The 23,619-nt window shown below is 40.2% G+C and overlaps 1 protein-coding gene and 1 non-coding gene across 2 annotated transcripts in view; both read left to right on the forward strand.

Moving 5' to 3' along the window:
- The window catches only part of LOC132345309 (craniofacial development protein 2-like), a 33,163-nt gene extending 14,918 nt beyond the window's left edge, over window positions 1–18,245 (forward strand). Inside the window, exon 2 of the mRNA XM_059886977.1 lies at window positions 9,163–18,245. Within this exon, the coding sequence (XP_059742960.1) occupies window positions 9,975–11,186 (1,212 nt within the window). The 5' untranslated portion in view covers window positions 9,163–9,974 and the 3' untranslated portion in view covers window positions 11,187–18,245. The remainder of the gene's footprint in view (window positions 1–9,162) is intronic.
- Window positions 4,970–5,039, forward strand: MIR2435 (microRNA mir-2435). The gene has a single exon (NR_031052.1). It is a non-coding gene; the product is annotated as a microRNA mir-2435 (primary transcript).
- Window positions 18,246–23,619: the final 5,374 nt, after the last annotated feature.

A 23,619-nucleotide genomic window follows, 5' to 3' on the forward strand; every position in this document is an offset into this window, starting at 1 on the left:
TATAGACGGCAGCCCACCAGGCTCCCCAGTCCCTGGGATTCTCCAGGCAAGAGCACTGGAGTGGGTTGCCATTTCCTTCTCCAATGCATGAAAGGGAAAAGGGAAAGTGAAGTCGCTCAGTCGTGCCTGACTCTTCTCGACCCCATGGACTGCAGCCTACCAGGCTCCTCTGTCCATGGGATTTTCCAGGCAAGAATACTGGAGTGGGGTGCCATTGCCTTCTCCTCAGGTTAGTAGAGTTCCCTTCTATTTCTAGTTAAGTGTTTTTATCATTAAAGGGTGTTGGATTTTGGGGCGGATGTTTTTTCTGCATTTATTGAGATTATCATGTAGTTTTTGTCTCTTATTCTGTTAACATGAGATATTACATTGATTGGTTTTTCATATATTAAATCAACCTGTGTAAAAGTTTATCCCAGGATAAATTCATTCACTTCATTGTGGTATATAATCTTTTGTATATGTTGCTGGATTTGGTTTTCTCATATTTTATAGAGGATTTTTGGATTTTCTATCTATAGGAGATATTAGTCTGTGGTTTTTCTTTTTTTTTTCTTGGCCACACTGTGCAGCTTGTGGGATCTTATTTCTCCATCCAGAGATTGAACTTGGGCCTCGGCAGTGAAAGCCTGAGGTCCTAACCACTGGACCACTAGGGAATTCCCTAGTCTGTGGTTTTCTTTTCTTGTGATGTCCTTGTCTGGTTTTGGTATCAGGGCAGTCATGGTTTCATAAAATGAGTTGGGAACTATTCTCTCTTCTGAATTTTTTGAAGAGTTTGTGAAGAATTGATATTAATTCTGCTGTAGATGTTTGGTAGAATTCACTAGTGAGGGCACCTGAGCCTGAGGTTTTCTTTGTAGGAGATTTGCCTACTCATTTTATTTGTTAAAGGTCTGTTCAGATTTCCATTTGTTCAAAAGTCAGTTTGGGTAGTCATGTCTTTCTCAGAATTTTTCAGTTTCATGTTGGGTATCTATCTAATTGGTTGGCATAAAATTGATCATGTGGTTTTTGTTTTTAACTGTTAATATGGCAGATTAATCAATTGATTTCTTTAATGTTGAACCAACCTCGCATTCTCAAGATAAGCTCCACTACCTCATGGTATATTATTATTTATCGTTGGATTTAATTTGTCATTATTTTGTTTAGGAATTTTTTGTCTTTATGAGGCATATTGGTCCACGGTTTTCTTGTGCTGGCTTTGTCTAGTTTGACTATCAGGATAATACTGATTTCACAAAACGGGTTGGAAAATGGTTCTTCCTCTTGTATTTTCTGAACAAGATTGTGTAAATTGGTATCTTTATTAATTTTTTTCTCCTGATATTCTACACATGTGAAAATGTTGCTGAATCAGAGGAACTTCTAAATACTCCTGCTTTCTACAGTTTTTTATTAAGCCCTTGAAAGAAAGTCTGTTCAAACACAATGCAAACTTACCTCTTATTTCTAAACCTTTTATGAGAGAACTGGAAAGATTGAGACTTTCTTTAAAAGTTTAATGTTGGTTATATTGGCTAAACATTTTAGTGTACTATTATTTTTCCATTTTTTGGCTATTTTAAATACTCATTAGGTAACATAAAGGATATGAGAAATGTGAAATATTTTCTGTATGTATTGTATATATACATACATTTGAAGCATGTTTAGTGAAATCCTGTGAATGAATGGTCTAGTGTAGGACAGAGAACTTCTTTTAGTTAGGTTATAAGTGGTATTTAGTAGGTGTGTATGAGGGATCAGTTTAGTCATTTCCATAGATCCCTTTTGTATCTTCAGTTCACTTCAGTTCAGTCAGTCAGTCATGTCTGACTCTTTGCGGCCCCATGAACCACAGCACGCCAGGCCTCCTTGTCCATCACCAACTTCTGGAGTCCACCCAAACCCATGTCCATTGTGTCAGTGATGCCATCCAACCATCTCATCCTCTGTCGTCCCCTTCTTCTCCTGCCCTCAATCTTTCCCAGCATCAGGGTCTTTTCAAATGAGTCAGCTCTTCACATCTGGAGGCCAAAATATTGGAGTTTCAGCTTCAACATCAGTCCCTCCAATGAACACCCAGGACTGATCTCCTTTAGGATGGACTGGTTGGATCTCCTTGCAGTCCAAGGGACCAATACCACAGTTCAAAAGCATCAATTTTTTGGCACTCAGCTTTCTTTATAGTCCAACTCTCATATCCATACATGACTACTGGAAAAACCATAGCCTTGACTAGACGGACCTTTGTTGGCAAAGTAATGTCTTTGCTTTTTAATATGCTGTCTAGGTTGGTCATAACTTTCCTTCCAAGGAGTAAGAGTCTTTTAATTTCATGGCTGCAGTCACCATCTGCAGTGATTTTGGAGCCCAGAAAAATAAAGTCAGCCACTGTTTCCACTGTTTCCCCATCTATTTGCCATGAAATGATGGGACTGGATGCCATGATCTTAGTTTCCTGAATGTTGAGCTTTAAGCCAACTTTTTCACTCTCCTCTTTCACTTTCATCAAGAGGCTTTTTAGTTCCTCTTCACTTTCTGCCATAAGGGTGGTGTCATCTGCATATCTGAGGTTATTGATATTTCTTCCGGCAATCTTGATTCCAGCTTGTGCTTCCTCCAGCCCAGAGTTTCTCATGATGTACTCTGAATATAAGTTAAATAAGCAGGGTGACAATATACAGCCTTGACGTACTCCTTTTCCTATTTGGAACCAGTCTGTTGTTCCATGTCCAGTTCTAACTGTTGCTTTCTGACCTGCATACAGGTTTCTCAAGAGGCAGGTCAGGGGTCTGGTATTCCCATCTCTTGAAGAATTTTCCACAGTTTATTGTGATCCACACAGTCAAAGGCTTTCACATAGTCAATAAAGCAGAAGTAGATGTTTTTCTGGAACTCTTTTGCTTTTTCTATGACCCAGCAGATGTTGGCAATTTGATCTCCGGTTCCTCTGCCTTTTCTAAAACCAGCTTGAACATCTGGAAGTTCACGGTTCACGTATTGCTGAAGCCTGGCTTGGAGAATTTTGAGCATTACTTTACTAGCTTGTGAGATGAGTGCAATTCTGCAGTTTTGGGCATTCTTTGGCATTGCCTTTCTTAGGGATTGCAATGAAAACTGACCTTTTCCAGTCCTGTGGCTGCTGCTGAGTTTTCCAAATTTGCTGGCATATTGAGGCAGCACTTTTACAGCATCATCTTTCAGAATTTGAAATAGCTCAACTGGAATTCCATCACCTCCACTAGCTTTGTTTGTAGTGATGCTTCCTAAGGCTCACTTGACCTCACATTCCAGGATTTCTGGCTCTAGGTGAGTGATCACACCATTGTGATTACCTGGGTCGTGAAGATCTTTTTTGTATAGTTCTTCTGTGTATTCTTGCCACCTCTTCTTAATATCTTTTGCTTCTGTTAGATCCATACCATTTCTGTCCTTTACTGAGCCCATCTTTGCATGATATGTTCCCTTGGTATCTCTAATTTTCTTGAAGAGATCTCTAGTCTTTCCCATTCTATTGTTTTCCTCTATTTCTTTGCATTGATTGCTGAGGAAGGCTTTCTTATCTCTCCTTGTTATTCTTTGGAACTCTGCTTTCAAATGGGTATATCTTTCCTTTTCTCCTTTGCTTTTGGCTTCCCTTCTTTTCACAGCTATTTATAAGGCCTCCTCAGACAGCCATTTTGCTGTTTTGCATTTCTTTTTCTTGGGGATTATCTTGATTCCTGTCTCCTGTACAATGTCACGAATCTCTATCCATAGTTCATCAGGCACTCTATCAGATCTAGTCCCTTAAATCTATTTCTCACTTCCACTGTATAGTCATAAGGGATTTGATTTAGGTCATACCTGAATGGTCTAGTGGTTTTCCCCACTTTCTTCAATTTAAGTCTGAATTTGGCAATAAGGAGTTCATGATCTTAATGAGCGTAATTCAGATTTTGTAGTGGGTGTGTTGTACAGTCAAAGGCAGCACCTACACTTTCTTCCATGTATATGCTTTATGTCCAGAAAAGACATATTTGCAGAAATTTTGCACATATCTAGACCAACTGTTATCTCACAGATGAAGAAAGTAAAGTCTAGAAGGCATTATTAAGTCAAGGATATATCCATCGTAGATGAGAAAAATCTGATTTCTTAAATCATTTAAAAAAGATAATATACTAGGAAACACTTTAAAATTTTATTCTTTCACATAATATTTTTAAGTGTTTATATTTCTTTTTTTTTTCCTCAATGTTACAGCTCCATTTTATAAGTGTTTATATTTCTGATTCATAAGAAGTTCTATAGTATTGCCCTCAAAGTGATTTTCTTCTCTTATTAACAGTATCAATATGAAATTTCCCAGCTAGGAGAAAGTTGGATATTTTTTTCCTTTTGCCAGTTGGTTCTTAAATAACCCTTCCAAGTTCCCTGTGGTAAATCCTGACCCTGACAGATAACCTTTGGGCTGAGTGATTGGGTAAACCAAGACCAGCCTTCCTCCCGCCCCACCCAGGCTGCTGCAGCAACAACATTCTAGATCTTCTGGCATTGTTTTCCCATCATAAACCAGTCCTTTGGGGAAGAGATATTTCTTTTCAAAATGTATATTCTCAGGTTCATATAGCCATTGAATCCTGGACATGCATATTATTCTAATGCAGTTGTGGAGTGAGACAAGTGGGAAATTCCTTCTAGGCAAGGATCCACACCACAACCCAGGTTTAATTTTAACCTCCTAATAAGACTCCTTTGAAGGACACACAAGAAGAGCTATGGCCAGGATGTCATCTGCCTTTTTGTAACAGCTTGCTTCTAACATAATTAGTATTTCATATGACAAATTCTTTGTAAGAACTAAAATCTCCCTTTAAAGCTGAAAATCATCCAAGTGTTTCCCCCACCCCCGGCCCCAAGTTGGTAAATAACTAGTACTAAAAACTAAGCTGTATTGGGTTAGCCAAAAAGATCATTTGGGTTTTTCTGATGATGTTATGGAAAACTCGAATGAACTCTTTGGCTGACTCAGTATTATGTTTAGCATCAGAGAGTCATCAGCATGTTCCATTAAAGAGTTTCTAGTCTTCCTTGTGTTTCCACAAATACTTGTGTTTTATTTTTCTAGCATGTCTCATACCCTGCAGTCTTTTAAAAACACATATAATTATCTTGTCTTCTTCACTTTGTAGATCATATATGCTTCCCCTTTAAGCTTCCTTACTGTTACCCAAATGTAATGATATTCCATGTTTCTTTGAATAAAAGTGGTTTGAATAAAATACTATTAAAATTATTAATTCATTTATTTTTAGAAAGCTGATAGTGGTGGTATATTTGTGGTCTTTGCACATGAACTGAATAAAAAGCTTTGTCAAGCTATGGGATCTGCAGAAATCCTTGACTTCTTGAGAGCTCTTGCATCCAGATGCTTTTAACCACAGGCAACAGGTTAAAAACACACATGTCAGAAACCCACAAACCAGAAAGTGATGACAGCAGGCAAAGTGGAGAGCTGTAAAATTTTTATCATCACATTTGAAGTGATCATGTTGCTAATTAATGGCAAAAATTCAAGTTCTAACAAGTGGCAGTTCCAGTCTGTGTTTAGCCTTGCCATTTTGCTTTCTTTGTTGGGCTCTTCTTTCCCCTCCCCCATGTTTCCCTGCTTTGAAGTTCTTAGGTTACTTCTCTTATTCTCTGATTGGTGTAAACCTCTTAACCTTGATCTGGTCCCTTCAAAATTCTGATCAGTCAACTCTCCTGATGAGCAGCTGGTTTTATGTTAGTTGCTATAAACATGAGGTAGAAACACAGGCCTTTGCACCTTCATGCAATGATTAAGGATCCAGAAAGGCGGAGTTGTTGATGGACCTCTTCCCTTACAGTCCGGCTGTTTCTGCTGTTGCTGTTTCTGCTGCTTCTGCTGCTGCTGCTTCTCTTGCTCCTCCTTCTCCCCTCCCTTCTTCACCCCTGCCTCCTCTTCTCTTCCTTCCCCTTCTCCTTATTCTTCTCCTCCTTCTTCATTTTAAGTTTCCTGGAATTAGAGCTCATAACAAAAGAACAACACCAACAACAATTTTCTAAAAAGAGGCCTAGAGGACTGCCCTATTCCAATTAATTTTAGGGGCTTTGAAAGAGAAACCAACCTGTGTTCTCTTAGGTTTAAGAGAAGAACTTGTTTGTTTTACAATCCTAGATTAAAATTTGGGGTCCTAATGAAACTCCACTTTTCACATATTCTCTTTCAAACTTTTCAAAATGTCAAGGTTGGTAGTTTTCAAAAATTTGGTCTCAGGTCTTTACTCTTAAACATTATTAAGGACCCCAACAGTGAAAAATACAAATGTATCTTATTATGAAAATAGTTTCACCTCTAAAAAGGTGAAGAGACCTCTAAAAGTATGCCTACCACATTTTGAGGGCCACTGTTTAGAGATGTTTATTTTGCACCAGAGAAGTCGTTGGGATTCTGTCTGAACAAAGGAAATCAAGAAATCAGTCTCAGGGATTGCTTCTCAGCTTCTTAATGTCTCTAGGGTTAGCTGACTTGAAATTTCCTGAGTTTTTCAAATGCAAACCACCCTCAGTGCAGGGACAAGATTGAAGGTGATGGGATGAAGATGAATAAGCCAGACTTTCCTCACAAATCCAAACAGAAATATACTATTGTGTACTCTATACAAAAATTTTAAAAACTACTAACCCAGCAATCTAACAATTCACCCAGGTCAACAGTGAAGTGAAAGAATAATATAACTACCCATATTTCATTCACAAGATTCATATTTCACTTCATTTGTTTTCTTTTCCTTCCTTATACACACGCAGACACACACACACACACACACTTTTTTCCTGAACCATTTGGGATGTTGCAGGTCTTATGACTTTTCACTCTATATCAGGATGTGTCTCTAAAGAAGAAGTACTCTTCTACAAAAACCTGTTGGATTTAATGTTGATATAATATCATCCAGCACAAGTCCATTGTAAAATTTCCTCAGTGTCTTTGACTCCAGGCTCTGTTTAAGGATTATATGTAGCAATTTGTGGCCAGTTATTATGCTTTGCAAAAAAATATTTAAATTTGAGAAATACAAGAGAGAAAAAGCCATGCCTAATCCTATCATGCCAGAACAACTTACATGACCATTTTACAGATTCATTTTCAGGATTTATATAGGCACTTGTTGTTCAGTTGCTTAGTTGTGTCCAATCCACTGTGACCCCATGGACTGCAGCATGCCAGGCTTCCCTGTCCTTCACCATCTCCCATAGTTTGCTCAAACTCATGTCCATTGAGTCGATGATGCCTCGATCTCATCCTCTGTTGACCCCATCTCCTCCTGCCTTCAGTCTTCCCCAGAATCAGGGTCTTTTCCAAGGAATTTGCTCTTCAAATCAGGTGGCCAAAGTACTGGAGCTTCAGCATCAGTCCTTCCAATCAGTATTTAGGGCTTCCCTGGTGGCTCAGACTACAAAAAATCTATAGGCAGAGTGTTATATAATTGCAAAACTACAGTACATAGGATTTGGCATTCTGTTTCTTTTTAAATATCATTATGTCAAACCATTTCCATATTGTTTTGAGTCTTAAATAGTATGCAGCCATTAAAATTATTGAAGAACAAGAGAGCTGCTGTAATTTAGCCATTGTCCTAGTGTGACAAGACATCTGTTATTTCTACTTTTTAAAAACTTAACTGTATAGTATATTGTTTATACTGTGATTAAACTATTGGGAATAGTTAGATAAAAAGAGAGTAATTGAGACGGGGAGTAGAAAGAAGTGAAGTAGGCTAGAGAGAAGGGAGAAAATCTTTGTAATATAGCCTTTGAAGGGAGAAAGGCAGCTGAAATGAGATATAACTTTGTCTCTAGAAAGGTGATGTAAACATTCAGGAGGTAGGGAGTGAAAGAGAGTTAGTTAGGTCAATGGCCTGTTTTGTTCCCGTTGGATTTTACAGGAAGTTATCATGATTACTTTTCATACTGTTCATGGGATTCTCAAGGCAATAATACTGAAGTGGTTTGCCATTCACTTCTCCAGTGGACCACGTTTTGTCAAAATTCTCCACTGACCCATCCCTCTTGAGTCACTGATTCCTGAAATGTCAATGTTGACTCTTGCCATCTCCTGTTTGACCACTTCCAATTTACCCTGATTCATAGACCTAATATTCCAGGTTCCTATGCAATATTGTTCTTTATAGCAAAGGGCTTTACTTCTATCATCAGTCACATCCACAAGGGCATTGTTTTCACTTTGGCTCCATCTCTTCATTCTGTTGACTAAAAAAGACGTACAACTTGAGAGTTGTATGAGTTAAGTTTTATTTGGGGCAAAATGGGGACTGTAGCTCGGGAGGCAGCATCTCAGATAGCTCTGAGAGACTGCTCCAAAGTGGCGGTTCAGTTTAGTTCAGTTGCTCAGTCGTATCAGACTCTTTGTGACCCCATGGACTGCAGCATGCCAGGCCTCCCTGTCCATCACCAACTCCCAGAGTTTACACAAACTCATGTCCATTGAGTCAGTCATACCATCCAATCATCTCATCCTCTGTTGTCCCATTCTCCTCCTGCCTTCAATCTTTCCCAGCATCAGGATCTTTTCAAATGAGTCAGTTCTTCGCATCAGGTGGCCATAGTATTGGAGTTTCAGCTTCATCATCAGTCCTTCCAATGCACACTCAGGACTCGACTCTCAAGAGTCTTCTCCAACATCACAGTTCAAAAGCTTTAATTCTTTGGCACTCAGCTTTCTTTATAGTCCAACTCTCACATCTGTGCATGACTACTGGAAAACCCATAGCTTTGACTAGATGGACCTTTGTTGGCAAAGTGATGTCTCTGCTTTTGAATATGCTATCTAGGTTGGTCATAACTTTCCTTCCAAGGAGCAAGCATCTTTTAATTTCATGGCTGCAGTCACCATCTGCAGTGATTTTGGAGCCCCAAAATTAAAGTCTGTCACTGTTTCCACTGTTTCCCCATCTATTTGCCATGAAGTGATTGGACTGGATGCCATGTTCTTAGTTTCCTGAATGATGAGCTTTAAGCCAACTTTTTCACTCTCCTCTTTCACTTTCATCATGAGGCTCTTTAGTTCTTCTTCTCTTTCTGCCATAAGAATGGTGTCATCTGAATATCTGAGGTTATTGATATTTCTCCCGGCAATCTTGATTCCAGCTTGTGCTTCATCCAGCCTGGCATACCCTGGGCCAGAGGTCAGGGGCGGCAGCCGAGAGGAGCTACCTGGTGCCCGAGGTCAGGGGCGGCTGCTGAGAGAAGCTACCCCGCGCACGAGGTCAGGGGCGGCAGCTGAGAGGAGCAACGGTGCACCCGAAGTCAGGGGCAGCAGCCTACAGGAGCTACCCTGTGCCCGAGGTCAGGGGCCGTGGCCTAGAGGAGCTACCCGGCACCCGAGGTCAGGAGCGGAGGCCGAGAAGAGCTACCCCATGTCCGAGGTAAGGAGCAGGGGTTGCGCTTTGCTGGAGCAGCCATGAAGAGAGACCCCACGTCCAAGGTAAGTGAAACCCAAGTAAGAGGGTAGACACTGAGAGAGGGGATCAGAGGGCAGACAGACTGAAACTACAGTCACAGACAACGAGCCAATCTCATCACACGGACCACAGCCTTGTCTGACTCAATGAAACTAAGCCATGCAGTATGGGGCCACCCAACATGGAGGGGTCATGTTGGAGAGGTCTGATGGAATGTGGTCCACTGGAGAAGGGAATGGCAAACCACTTCAGTATTCTTGCCTTGAGAACCCCATGAACAGTATGAAAAGGCAAAAAGATAGGACACTGAAAGATAAAATCCCCAGGTCGGTAGGTGCCCAATATGCTACTGGAGATCAGTGGAGAAATAACTCCAGAAAGAATGAAGGGTTGGAGCCAAAGCAAAAACAACACCCAGTTGTGAATGGGAGTGGTGATAGGAGCAAGATTTGATGCTGTAAAGAGCAATATTGCATAGGAACCTGGAATGTTAGGTCCATGAATCAAGGCAAATTGGAAGTGGTCAAACAGGAAATGGCAAGAGAGAACGTCGACATTCTAGGAATCAGTGAACCAAGATGGACTAGAAAGGGTGAATTTAACTCAGATGACCATTATATCTACTACTGTGGGCAGGAATCCCTTAGAAGAAATGGAGTAGCCATCATAGTCAACAGAAGAGTCCAAAATGCAGTACTTGGATGCAATCTCAAAAACGAGAGAATGATCCCTGTTCATTTACAAGGCAAACCATTCAATATCATGGTAATCCAAGTCTATGCCCCGACCAGTAACGCTGAAGAAGCTGAAGTTGAACAGTTCTATGAAGACCTACAAGACCTTTTAGAACTAACACCCAAAAAAGATGTCCTTTTCATTATAGGGGACTGGAATGCAAAAGTAGGAAGTCAAAAAACACCTGGAGTAATAGGCAAATTTGGCCTTGGAGTACAGAATGAAGCAGGGAAAAGACTAATAGAGTTCTGCCAAGAGAACACACTGGTCATAGAAAACACCCTCTTCCAACAACACAAGAGAAGACTCTACACATGGACATCACCAGATGGTCGACACCGAAATCAGACTGATAATATTCTTTGCAGCCAAAGATGGAGAAGCTCTATACAGTCAGCAAAAACAAGACCAGGGGCTGACTGTGGCTCAGATCATGAACTCCTTATTGCCAAATTCAGACTGAAATTGAAGAAAGTGGAGAAAACCACTAGACCATTCAGGTATGACCTAAATCAAATCCCTTATGACTATACAGTGGAAGTGAGAAATAGATTTAAGGGACTAGATCTGATAAACAGCGTGCCTGATGAACTATGGATGGAGGTTTGTGACATTGTACAGGAGACAGGAATCAAGATCATCCCCAAGAAAAAGAAATGCAAAAAAGCAAAATGGCTGTCTGAGGAGGCCTTACAAATAGCTGTGAAAGGAAGGGAAGCCAAAAGCAAAGGAGAAAAGGAAAGATATACCCATTTGAATGTAGAGTTCCAAAGAATAACAAGGAGAGATAAGAAAGCCTTCCTCAGCGATCAATGCAAAGAAATAGAGGGAAAAAATAGAATGGGAAAGACTAGAGTTCTCTTCAAGAAAATTAGAGATACCAAGGGAACATTTCATGCAAAGATGGGCTCAGTAAAGGACAGAAATGGTAGGGACCTAACAGAAGCAGAAGATATTAATAAGAAATGGCAATAATACACCGAAGAACTGTACAAAAAAGACCTTCATGACCCATATAATCATGATGGTGTGATCACTCACCTAGAGCCAGACATCCTGGAATGTGAAGTCAAGTGGGCCTTAGGAAACATCACTACGAACAAAGCTAGTGGAGGTGATGGAATTCCAGGTGAGCTATTTCAAATCTTGGAAGATGATGCTGTGGAAGTGTTTCACTCAATATGCCAGCAAATTTGGAAAACTCAGCAGTGGCCACAGGACTGGGAAAGGTCAGTTTTCATTCCAATCCCAAAGAAAGGCAATGCCAAAGAATGCTCAAACTACCGCACAATTGCACTCATCTCACAAGCTAGTAAAGTAATGCTCAAAATTCTCCAAGCCAGGCTTCAGCAATACGTGAACTGTGAACTTCCAGATATTCAAGCTGGTTTTAGAAAAGGCAGAGGAACCAGAGATCAAATTGCCAACATCAATTGGATCATAGAAAAAGCAAGAGAATTCCAGAAAAACATCTACTTCTGCTTTATTGACTATGCCAAAGCCTTTGACTGTGTGGATCACAATAAACTGTGGAAAATTCTGAAAGAGATGGGAATGCCAGACCACCTGACCTGCCTCTTGAGAAACCTGTATGCAGGTCAGGAAGCAAAAGTTAGAACTCGACATGGAACAACAGACTGGTTCCAAATAGGAAAAGGAGTACGTCAAGGCTGTATATTGTCACCCTGCTTATTTAACTTATATTCAGAGTACATCATGAGAAATGCTGGACTGGAAGAAACACAAGCTGGAATTAAGATTGCCAGGAGAAATATCAATAACCTCAGATATGCAGATGATACCACCCTTATGGCAGAAAGTGAAGAGGAACTAAAAAGCCTCTTGATGAAAGTGAAAGAGGAGAGTGAAAAAGTTGGCTTAAAGCTCACATTCAGAAAACTAAGATCATGGCATCCAGTCCCATCACTTCATGGCAAATAGATGAGGAAACAGTGGCTAACTTTATTTTTGTGGGCTCCAACATCACTGCAGATGGTGATTGCAGCCATGAAATTAAAAGACACTTACTCCTTGGAAGGAAAGTTATGACCAACGTAGACAGCATATTAAAAAGCAGAGACATTACTTTGCCAACAAAAGTCCGTCTAGTCAAGGCTATGGTTTTTCCAGTAGTCATTTATGGATGTGAGAGTTGGACTATAAAGAAAGCTGAGTGCTGAAGAACTGATGCTTTTGAACTGTGGTGTTGGAGAAAACTCTTGAGAGTCCCTTGGACTGCAAAGAGATCCAACCAGTCCATCCTAAAGGAGATCAGTCCTGGGTGTTCATTGGAAAGACTGATGTTGAAGCTGGAACTCCAATACTTTGGCCACGTGATGCAAAGAGCTGACTCATTTGAAAAGACCCTGATGCTGGGCAAGATTCAGGGCAGGAGAAGAAGGGGACGACAGAGGATGAGATGTTGGATGGCATCACCAACTCGATGGACATGGGTTTGGGTGGACTCCGGGAGTTGGTGATGGACAGGGAAGCCTGGCATGCTGCAGTTCATGGGGTTGCAAATAGTCGGGCATGACTGAGCGACTAAACTGAACTGAACCCTGCATATAAGTTAAATAAGCAGGGTGACAATATAACCCCTTGACGTACTCCTTTCCTAATTTGCCAGTCCATTTTTCCATGTCCAGTTCTAACTGTTGCTTCCTGAACTGCATACAGATTTCTCAAGAGGCAGGTCAGGTGGTCTGGTATTCCCATCTATTTTAGAATTTTCCACAGTTGTGATCCACACAGTCAAAGGTTTTGGCATAATCAATAAAGCAGAAATAGATGTTTTTTTAGAATTCTTTTGCATTTTCTATGATCTAGTAGATGTTGGCAATTTGATCTGTTGTTCCTCTGCCTTTTCTAAAACCATCTTGAACATCTGGAAGTTCACGGTGCACGTATTGTTGAAGCCTGGCTTGGAGAATTTTGAGCATTACTTTACTAGCCTGTGAGATGAGTGCAATTGTGTGGTAGTTTGAGCATTCTTTGGCATTGCCTTTCTCTGGGATTGGAATGAAAACTGACCTTTCCCAGTCCTGTGGCCACTGCTGAGTTTTCCAAATTTGCTGGCATATTGAGTGAAGCACTTTCACAGCATCATCTTTCAGGATTTGAAATAGCTCAATTGGAATTCCATCACCTCCCCTAGCTTTGTTCGTAGTGATGCTTCATAAGGGCCACTTGACTTCACACTCTAGGATGTCTGGCTGTAGGTATGATCATACCATCGTGGTTATCTGAATCTTGAAGATATTTTTGTACAGTTCTTCTGTGTATTCTTGCCACCTCTTCTTAATATCTTCTGCTTCTGTTAGGTCTATACCATTTCTGTCCTTTATTGAGCTTATCTTTGCATGAAATGTTCCCTTGGTATCCTTAATTTTCTTGAAGAGATCTCTAATCTTTCCCATTCTATCGTTTTCCTCTATTTCTTTTTACTGATTCCTGAGGAAGGCTTTCTTATCTCTCCTTGTTATTCTTTGGAACTCTGCATTCAGATGGCTATATCTTCTTTTTCTCCTTTGCTTTTCACTTCTCTTCTTTTTACAGCTACTTACAAAACCTCCTCAAAGAGCCATTTTGCTTTTTTGCATTTCTTTTTCTTGGGGATGGTCTTGATCCCTGTCTCCTGTACAGTATCACAGACCTCTGTCCATAGTTCACCAGGCACTCTGTCTATCAGAGCTAGTCCCTTGAATCTATTTCTCACTTCCACTGTGTAGTCAGGGATTTGATTTAGGTTGTACCTCAATGGTCTACTGATTTTCCCCACTTTCTTCAATTTCAGTCTGAATTTGGCAATAAGGATTTCATGATCTGAGCCACAGTCAGCTCCTGGTCTCGTTTTTGCTGACTGTATGGAGCTTCTCCATCTTTGGCTGCAAAGAGTGTAATCAATCTGATTTCAGTGTTGGCCATCTGGTGATGTTCATGTGTAGAGTCTTCTCTTGTGTTGTTGGAAGAGGATGTTTGCTATGACCAGTGCATTTTCTTGGCAAAACTCTATTAGTCTTTGCCCTGCTTCATTCCGTATTCCAAGGCCAAATTTGCCTGTTACTCCAGGTGTTTCTTCACTTCCTACTTTTGCATTCCAGTCCCCTATAATGAAAAGGACATCTTTTTTGGGTGTTAGTTCTAAAAGGTCTTGTAGGTCTTCATACAACCATTCGACTTCAGCTTCTTCATCGTTACTGGTCAGGGCATAGACTTGGATTACCGTGATATTGAATGGTTTGCCTTGGAAACAAACAGAGATCATTCTGTTGGTTTTGAGATTGTATCCAAGGACTGCATTTCGGACTCTTATTGACTATGATGGCTACTCCATTTCTTCTAAGGGATTCTTGCCCACAATAGTAGATATAATGGTCATCTGAGTTAAGTTCACCCATTCCAATCCATTTTAGTTTGCTGATTCCTAAAATGTCGACGTTCACTCTTGCCGTCTCCTGTTTGACCACTTCCAAATTGCCTTGATTCATGGACCTAATATTCCAGGTTCCTATGCAATATTGCTTTTACAACATAGGACCTTGCTTCCATCACCAGTCACATCCACAGCTGGGTGTTGTTTTTGCTTTGACTCTGTCTCTTCATTCTTTCTGTAATTATGTCTCCACTCGTCTCCAGTAGCATATTGGGCACCTACCGACCTGGGGAGTTCATCTTTCAGTGTCCTGTCTTTTTGCCTCTTCATACCGTTGATGGGATTCTCAAGACAAGAATACTGAAGTGGTTTGCCATTCACTGGAGAAGGTCAATATATAAGGTTTTGGTAAAGGGGGAGTTCAGTACCATGAAGCACTCATTTTACAAAAGGTTTTTTGTTAGTCACGAGGATCTGATGTCACCATGAAGGGATTTAGTGCTTCTCTAGATATGTGGAGACGCAAGGATTAAGATCATGAAATCTGCTCCTAAAAATACCAAACTATCTAAAGACCTCTCCCACCAGATTCCCTGGAACACAGAGTGCCTCACTCCACCCTGAACTCCCTCCAGGGTTGTTGAAGATCAACATCTATAGCAGGATGGGGTTCAATCTCCATAGAGGCAGATGGCAAATTCCTTTATTGTTCACTCCTTGGCAATGCCCTTGGTAAGTGCCAATTTGTAGTCGACCGTTCTTTCTGTAATTATGTCTCCACTCGTCTCCAGTAGCATATTGGGCACCTACCAACCTGGGGAGGTCATCTTTCAGTGTCCTGTCTTTTTGCCTTTTCATACTGTTCATGGGGTTCTCAAGGCAAGAATACTGAAGTGGTTTCACATTCCTTTGTCCAGTGGACCATGTTCTGTCAGAACTCTTCACCATGATCTATACATCTTGGACTGTCTTGCACAGCATGGCTCATAGTTTCATTGAGTTCAGGCTGTGGTCCATGTGATCAGTTTGGTTAGTTTTCTATGATTGTGGTTTTCATTCTGTCTGCCCTCTGATGGATAAGGATAAGAGGCTTATGGAAGCTTCCTGATGGGAGAGACTGAGTTTGGGGGAAACTGGGTCTTGTTCTGATGGGTGGGGCCATGCTCAGTAAAACTTTAATCCAATTTTCTGTTGTTGGTTGGGGCTGTGTTCCCTCCCTATTGTTTCACCTGAGGCTAAACTATGATTAAATTTGATAAACAGAGTGCCTGAACTATGGAGATTTCTGACATTGTACAGGAGGCAGCGATTAAGACCATCTCCAAGAAAAATAAGAAAGCCTTCCTCAGTGATCAGTACAAAAAAACAGAGGAAAACAATAGAATGGGAAAGACTAGAGATCTCTTCAAGAAAATTAGAGATACCAAGGGAACATTTCATGCAAAGGTGGGCTCAATAAAGGACAGAAATGGTATGGACCTAACAGAAGCAGAATATATTAATAAGAGATGGCAAGAATACACAGAAGAACTATACAAAAAAAGATCATGATCCAGATAACCACGATGGGGTGATCACTCACCTAGAGCCAGACATCCTGGAATGCAAAGTCAAGTGGGCCTTAGGAAGCGTCACTATGAACAATGCTAGTGGAGGTGAAGGAATTCCAGCTGAGCTATTTCAAATCCTAAAAGATGATGCTTTGAAAGTGCTGCACTCAATATGCCAGCAAATTTGGAAAACTCAGCAGTGGCCACAGGACTGGAAAAGGTCCATTTTCATTCCAATCCCTAAGAAAGGCAATACCAAGCAGTGTTCAAACTACTGCAGAATTGCACTCATCTCACAAGCTAGTAAAGTAATGCTCAAAATTATCCAAGCCAGGCTTCAACAGTATGTGAACCGTGAATTTCAAGATGTGAAAGCTGGATTTAGAAAAGGAAGAGGAACCAGAGATCAAATTGCCAACATCAATTGGATCATAGAAAAAACAAGAGAATTCCAGAAAAACATCTTTTGCTCTGTTGACTACGCCAAAGCCTTTGACTGTGGGAATTATGGAAAACTATGGAAAATTCTGAAAGAGATGGGAATACCAGGCCACCTTACCTGCCTTCTAAGAAACCTGTATGCAGGTCAAGAAACAACAGTTAGAACTGGACATGGAATAATGGACTGGTTCCAAATTAGGAAAGTAGTACGTCAAGGCTGTATATTGTCACCCGGCTTATTTAACGTCTATGCAGAGTACATAATGTGAAATGCCAGGCTGGATGAAGTACAAGCTGGACTCAAGATTGCCAGGAGAAATACCAATAACCTTAGATACACAGATGACACCATCCTTATGGCAGAAAGTGAAAAGGAGCTAAAGAGCCTCTTGATGAAAGTGAAAGAGAGTGAAAAAGTTGGCTTGAAGCTCAACATTCAGGAAACTAAGATCATGGTATCCAGTCCCATCACTTCATGGCAAATAGGTGGGGAAACAATGGAAACAAATGACAGACTTTATTTTTCTGGGCTCCAAAATCACTGCAGATGGTGACTGCAGCCATGAAATTAAAAGATGCTTACTCCTTGAAAGAAAAGTTATGACCAACCTAGATAGCATATTAAAAAGCAGAGACATTACTTTGCCAACAAAGGTCTGTCTAGTCAAAGCTATGGTTTCTCCAGTAGTCATGTATGGATATGAGAGTTGGACTATAAAGAAACCTGAGCGCCAAAGAATTGATGCTTTTGAACTGTGGTGTTGGTCAAGACTCTTGGACTGCAAGGAGATCCAACCAGTCCATCCTAAAGGAAATCAGTCCTGCGTGTTCATTGGAAGGACTGATGCTGAAGCTGAATCTCCAATACTTTGGCCACCTGATGGGAAGAACTGACTCCTTGGAAAAGACTCTGATGCTGGGAAAGATTGAAGGCAGGAGGAGAAGGGGACGACAGAGGATGAGATAGTTGGATGGCATCACCGACTCAAAGGATGTGAGTTTGAGTAGGCGCTGGGAGATGGTGATCGACAGGGAAACCTGGTGTGCAGCAGTCCATGGGGTTGCAAAGAGTCGGACGCAACTGAGTGATTGAACTGAACTGATCATGATTACTCCTGAATTTATGGAACTTGTACTGAAAAGGGAAGTTTTCCATTTACTAGGTGATGCTGCTGCTGCTGCTACTCAGTCACTTTAGTAGTGTCCAGCTCCTAATGACCCCCATGGACTGCAGCCTACCAGTCTCCTCCGTCCATGGGATTTTCCAGGCAAGAGTACTGGAGTGGGTTGCCATTGCCTTCTCCGTAGGTGATGCTAGTTATATTAATAAAATCTACAGAAAGCTTTTATGAGACTAGGAAGTGGGATCATTTTTGTGAGTACCGTATAATATTTTAATTATTTTAGATTTCTTTTAAGATAATAACCCAGGTGAGAGTGCTAGGTTAAAATATATATATGGCTCTTTCTGTTTATATCCACATTGTCAAATTGATTTCCAAAAGAATAGTAATAGTTTATTTACATACCCCCTCATATCCATGGACTGTCCTCAGTGTACAATTACCCGCCAGTGGGAATTTTCATTTTTAATATGTAAGAAATGATTCTTCATTGTTTTAATTTGCATTTCTGATTATGAAATAAAATCAATAGACCTTTTTTTATTCTAGGTTTGCTCTTTTATTTCTAATAAGTTAAAGAATTTCTGTTCTTTATTCATTTTCTCATTATGGTAGTGCTATTTCTCACCAATTTGCTTGTTGTTTTTTGTTTTGTTTTGTTTTAAATGTAAATATTTTCTCTAAGCCAGTCTTTTGCCTTAATAACCCTACTATTATTATTATTATTTTGCAGTATAATCTGTTGCTCTTTTCCTTTGTATTTACTTCTAAGCTTAGGAAGTTATTGCCTCAGAGTTCCATTTAACGTGCTTTGTCATATAGTAAGAGATAAGGGAAAAAAGTTTTTTCCAAATTATCAAGTCATCATTGCTATACTATTTAAAAAATACATTCTCTCTTTATTGTTTTGCAATATATTTTATTATAAATTATTCCATATTTGTCTGTTTCTGGGCTATCCAATCTCTTTTACTGATGTAAATAATTCTTATAAATGTTTAAGCATGGAGCATTTTCTCTCTTTTATTACGCTTTAGAGTTTTTGTAAGTGGATAGTAGATACGTGATGGATCAAAATATTACGAATTGATCTCAGGCAAAAGAGTTGGGGCAAAATAGAAGAAACATTATTTTATGTGGGTTTTTCTGACCACCTGGTCCTGTGTAGTTCTTGCAACATTTACTTAATATATTTCTTTCAGTGCTGCTTCAAATTTTATTTCAAAATTGAGGGGGAAATTTTGAAAATAAATGATAAAATGAATAAATTATATTTGCCTTTGTTAGAGGTGGAATTTAAGGAAAAGTTCTGATGATTGTGTTTATTTGGGCAATCTCTTGTTATTTATTTATTTACCTATCCATTTGTTTGTTTTATTTTTATTTGTGGTGAATAGTCTTTCCCCAGTAAGACTGCAGCTCTTTTGATTACGGAAGATATTCCTTTCCTTGCTATGGTACTTAGTACTGTGTTCTGTGTATTGACAAATATTTGAGCTTAATAGGAGGGTGGGGACTTTAGCATAGATGTTATGTAAGGAATTGTCACCTTTTAGAATCAGTCATCCCTGTGAAGTCAAGAGAGGCAATAAGGCATAATGGGATAGGAAGCTTGTGTGGTAGCCCTGACTCCAATGCCGATTAATTACCTGTTTGGACCTCAGTTTCTTTATCAGTAGAATGAATTGGTTAGCTTAGTGGCCCCAAATGTCTTTCCTATGCTCATATCCTGTGATTCTCTTTCTATGATGTTTTACCACTAGGAATCCTTGTATCCACTTTGCCTTCTAAAATAAGTAAAATGGAAAAGACAAAATAAAAACCAGAGCTTAATTACAATTTTGCTATAGTTCTAGAAAACTGTGCTTCCATTGTGGCTCAGACGGTAAAGCGTCTGCCTACAATGCGGGGGACCCGGGTTCGATCCCTGGGTCGGGAAGTTCCCCTGGAGAAGGAAATGGCAATCCACTCCCATATTCTTGCCTGGAAAATCCCATGGATGGAGGAGCCCGGTAGGCTATAGGTCATGGGGTCGCAAAGAGTTGGACGTGACTGAGCTACTTCACTTCACTTAGAGAACTATAACCCTGATTTGAATTTTAACTCCATCACTTACTGTAAGCTGTACAACCTTGGGGAGGTTGCTTTACCTCTGAATGTTTCCTTATTTGCAAAATAGGGGTGATGAGATAGCAGAGCCTGCCTAATGGTATCCTTGTAAACACTAAATGAGATGATGCATCTAGATATTCACTCCCTCTCTAGTAAACATGAATATAAACTATGAAAATGATGAAGAGATTGGGGAACATTTAGGTCTCAGACAAGTAGAAATGAGAAGAAATAATTCGCAGAGAAAATATTAATAGTAAGGATAGGATTGAGTTTGGTCTGTGTGTGAGCCCTGAAGAAGACGGCTAGTTTAGACATTTACAAGCTGGAGCTAGCAATCTCTCAGTGGTTTTGGCTGGTGATGCTGCACAGGATGACAGAGCTGTCATGTGGGGATCACATACCATTCCGCTGGATCATGTTGGTTATGGTGCCAGATTGGGCCCCAGCAAAGTCTGGGGAGGAAACAGAGATGCTGAAAAAAAAATTGTTTTTTTTTTTTTTGAAAATTGGCTGCTTCTGTGTCCTAAAGATCCTGCGTCTGCTTATCCAAGAATTAGCTGGAGGGAAAGGAGGAAGGCTTGGTTTGAGCTGGCTGTGCCTGTGTCCCGGGCAAGTTGTATGAGAAGGGGACGTAATGTCTGATTTGGGGCCTCTGTGTGTCAAACACGAGTGGGAGTGAGGGTCGGGTACATGTGGCCCTCAGTGTCCAGAGCCTCTTACTAACTCTTCTACCTTGCAGGGATGGTTCAGGCTCTTGCTATCATTTGTCAGGATCCCTGAGAACTAACTTTGAGTATGGTGAAATGAGAGGGGAATAGCGAATGAACTGCCGGAAGTCTCCAGTCAGATGACAGAACTAAAGATGTAATCCATGGTAGAGTCCTTCCTCAGAGTCCTTATTTTGACTCCTGGGGCTAAAATTGTAAGGCTTGTAGAGTATACCTAATATTAGAAGCTGCATCATCGTGTTTTTCTTTCTGATAATTAGCATCTTTGCTTCTATTACTTGTAGCTAAGGATCATCTCTCTAGTCAAATTTTGCCAAAAAGCTCAGCTGTTGTGGTGAGTGGCCACCTCAGGGCCCACCTCACGGCTCTCGAGGATCCCAGAGCCCAGGCACGGGCCTGTATCCACAGCCACCCTGTGGTCATCTTCAGCAGGTCCACGTGCAGATGCTATACTGAGGTAAGACTTTAACCTCAGAGGGTGGTGACAAGTTGTTGATTGAGAGAAATTCAACAGACATTTGAGCTCAGCTGTAAAAATTGGATTTCACCTTAGGAAGCAGGTATGTGTAAGTGTAACTTGCTTCAGAGTACTTGGAGATTGTTGATTTGAGAACAAAATATTGCTTCAGTAATCTTTTTCTTAGCTCTTGCAAAATCCTAGATGTTGTCAGGTAGTGAAGGTCAGGGAAGATAAGGTGGGGGAGTTAACCAAACTGGGTAATTTGCTGCCCTTTTAGATATGTCAATGGGGAATATTTCCTATGGAATCGTTATTTAAGGTACTCCTAATTTGGATAAATATCTCTTTATGCTCTGGTTTTTTATGGACAAAGAATGAACTGTGCTTCCTATTTGGTTCATGATCTTAGATTATTAGAAAAGGTCAGTGATCACAGCCGTGGGGAGGATTGGTTTAATCCTCCTCAAATTAACTACAGATTGAAGTTGAGAATTTAAAGACAGACTTGGTCAGGTGCTTAATAGGAAGGTTGAGGGCATTTAAATATCACTGAAGTTTAGCTTTAAATTATACTCAGGGTAGCTCTGAAATTAGATACAGTGGACTCTTAAGTAAAGGTAACTGGCCATCTGTGCAGGTAATTCATTAAGTTCAGTTTTCCCTCAGCTTATGTAGCTCTTGACTTATTTTCCACTTCTCAGAGAGATTGAATTCAGAAGCCTTTTTTTCTGGAAGCCTTACGTAGAGACAGGCTTCTTTGTGTGTGTGTGTGTGTGTGTGTGTTCTCTTTTTCTAAATATAAACGAAGGGAAGGAGGGCAAGCAGTGGACACATTTAAAGTAGGCAGAACCTTTCATCTTTGTTCTTCACCTTAACATAGTCTGCTTCATTGTCACCTAAGGCCTCATCCCTACTGACGCCATATGACGCCCTTTGTGTGGGACATATATCAGGAGTAGGGTTGCCCAGAGGTAGGAGGCATAGGTCCCATCCCTAGAAGGTTTATTCAAACCGAGAAGGCAGAACATAGGCTTAGAAAGAAAGATGATCTAAGATAACCCATGCTATTAATACATTATAAATGATTAGTATAGGCAGTAAATAGTAGAGAATTTTAAAAATGACTGGGTCTTAGAAATCTGTTGTATGATTCCAGGCTCAGTTATCAAGCTCTGGTTATCTTTTGAATTCTTCTCCCTTGTTTAACCTTTAAAATGAAGAGCTGAGACTAGTTGATGATTGAGATGATTTTAGTTATGAGATGATGGGGTTGTCTAACCTTTTGTGTTACCAAATAATGGTTAAGAGCCTGAACTCTGAAGTCAGAGTTTGGATCTTTGTTCTATATGCTATTAGCCATGTGACCTTGGATAAGTTATTGTGCTTCAGTTTCCTCATCTGTAAAATATGGATAATAATAGTACTATTTGAGAAGTTCATTGTGAGGATTAAATTAATAAATATTTATAAAAGCCATAGAACGTGCCTGACACATAGTAAATGCTATTTAAGTGCTGGTTAAATAAGAGTGTTAGTTGCTCAGTCGCTCACTCTTTTCGACCCCATGGACCGTAGTCCACCAGGCCCCTCTGTCCATGGGATTCTCCAGGCAAGAATACTGAAGGGGGTTGTCATTGCCTTCTTCAGGGGATTGTCCCAACGAGGAATCAAACCCGGGTATCCTGCATTGCAGGCAGATTCTTTACCATCTGAGCCACCAGAGAAACTATTTGCTCTTCCTGTTTTCCTGTCAAGACTTAAGACCTGGGATGGTGATCTTCCTTTGGTCAATTCTGAATCTTAGGAAGATGGCAATTAACAAATATCAGTCTCTCTTCCAAGCACAGTTGACCCTATTAAAAACTGGTTTCTTATTCTAATCTAGCCTCTCCCTTCATAGCTCCATCCTCATGCTGGTACCGCAGAAGGAACAGCTGAATGAAAAATACCTCAGTTCTCTTTCCGTAAATCTCAGTTTCCTCAACAACAGGGTGATGATGGCAGTGCCACCTTATCCACTGCACCTGTAAAATACACAGCTTCATTATGAGGCCTGGATAATTTCAAGTCTATGTAAAAGTACTTGGAAGCCTACCAAGTATGTTTGTATTAGGAAGCCCTAAATAAAATTATACATTTTAATAAGTGTGCAAATACTTATTAGTGTCATTATCTGAATAATTTCTGGGTATACCAGGCCTTCTGGACAAATGTCTTCTGGTTTTACCTTGACAAATACCAGTTCCTTAGCTTTTTAGAATATATATAATATATAAGCTGTTTTCATATTCACACCAATTAATACGGAAATTAATTTTCAACGTCTTTGGCCATGAAGGATGGTTGGGTACCTCTCCTGGTAAAAACAGTGACTTTCTTCTGAGGGAGGTACAACTTATATACTTGGCTGTTCACATTTATTTTTAAAAAGTTTGCCTTGGAATAGTATTTCCCCAGGTTATTTTCTTCAGTTTTTATTTTTATCGTCTCATTTGACAGTTGTGATGTGAGTGAGTCATAGTGGAGAAACTTCATTTTTATATTTGTACTTGGCCTGATTGATTCATATTTCTCTCTAGGATGAGTAATGTAATTTGCATTAATTCAAATGGGGA

Source organism: Bos taurus, chromosome 5, assembly GCF_002263795.3.
Source record: "Bos taurus isolate L1 Dominette 01449 registration number 42190680 breed Hereford chromosome 5, ARS-UCD2.0, whole genome shotgun sequence".
NCBI classification, from domain to species: Eukaryota; Metazoa; Chordata; class Mammalia; order Artiodactyla; family Bovidae; genus Bos; species Bos taurus.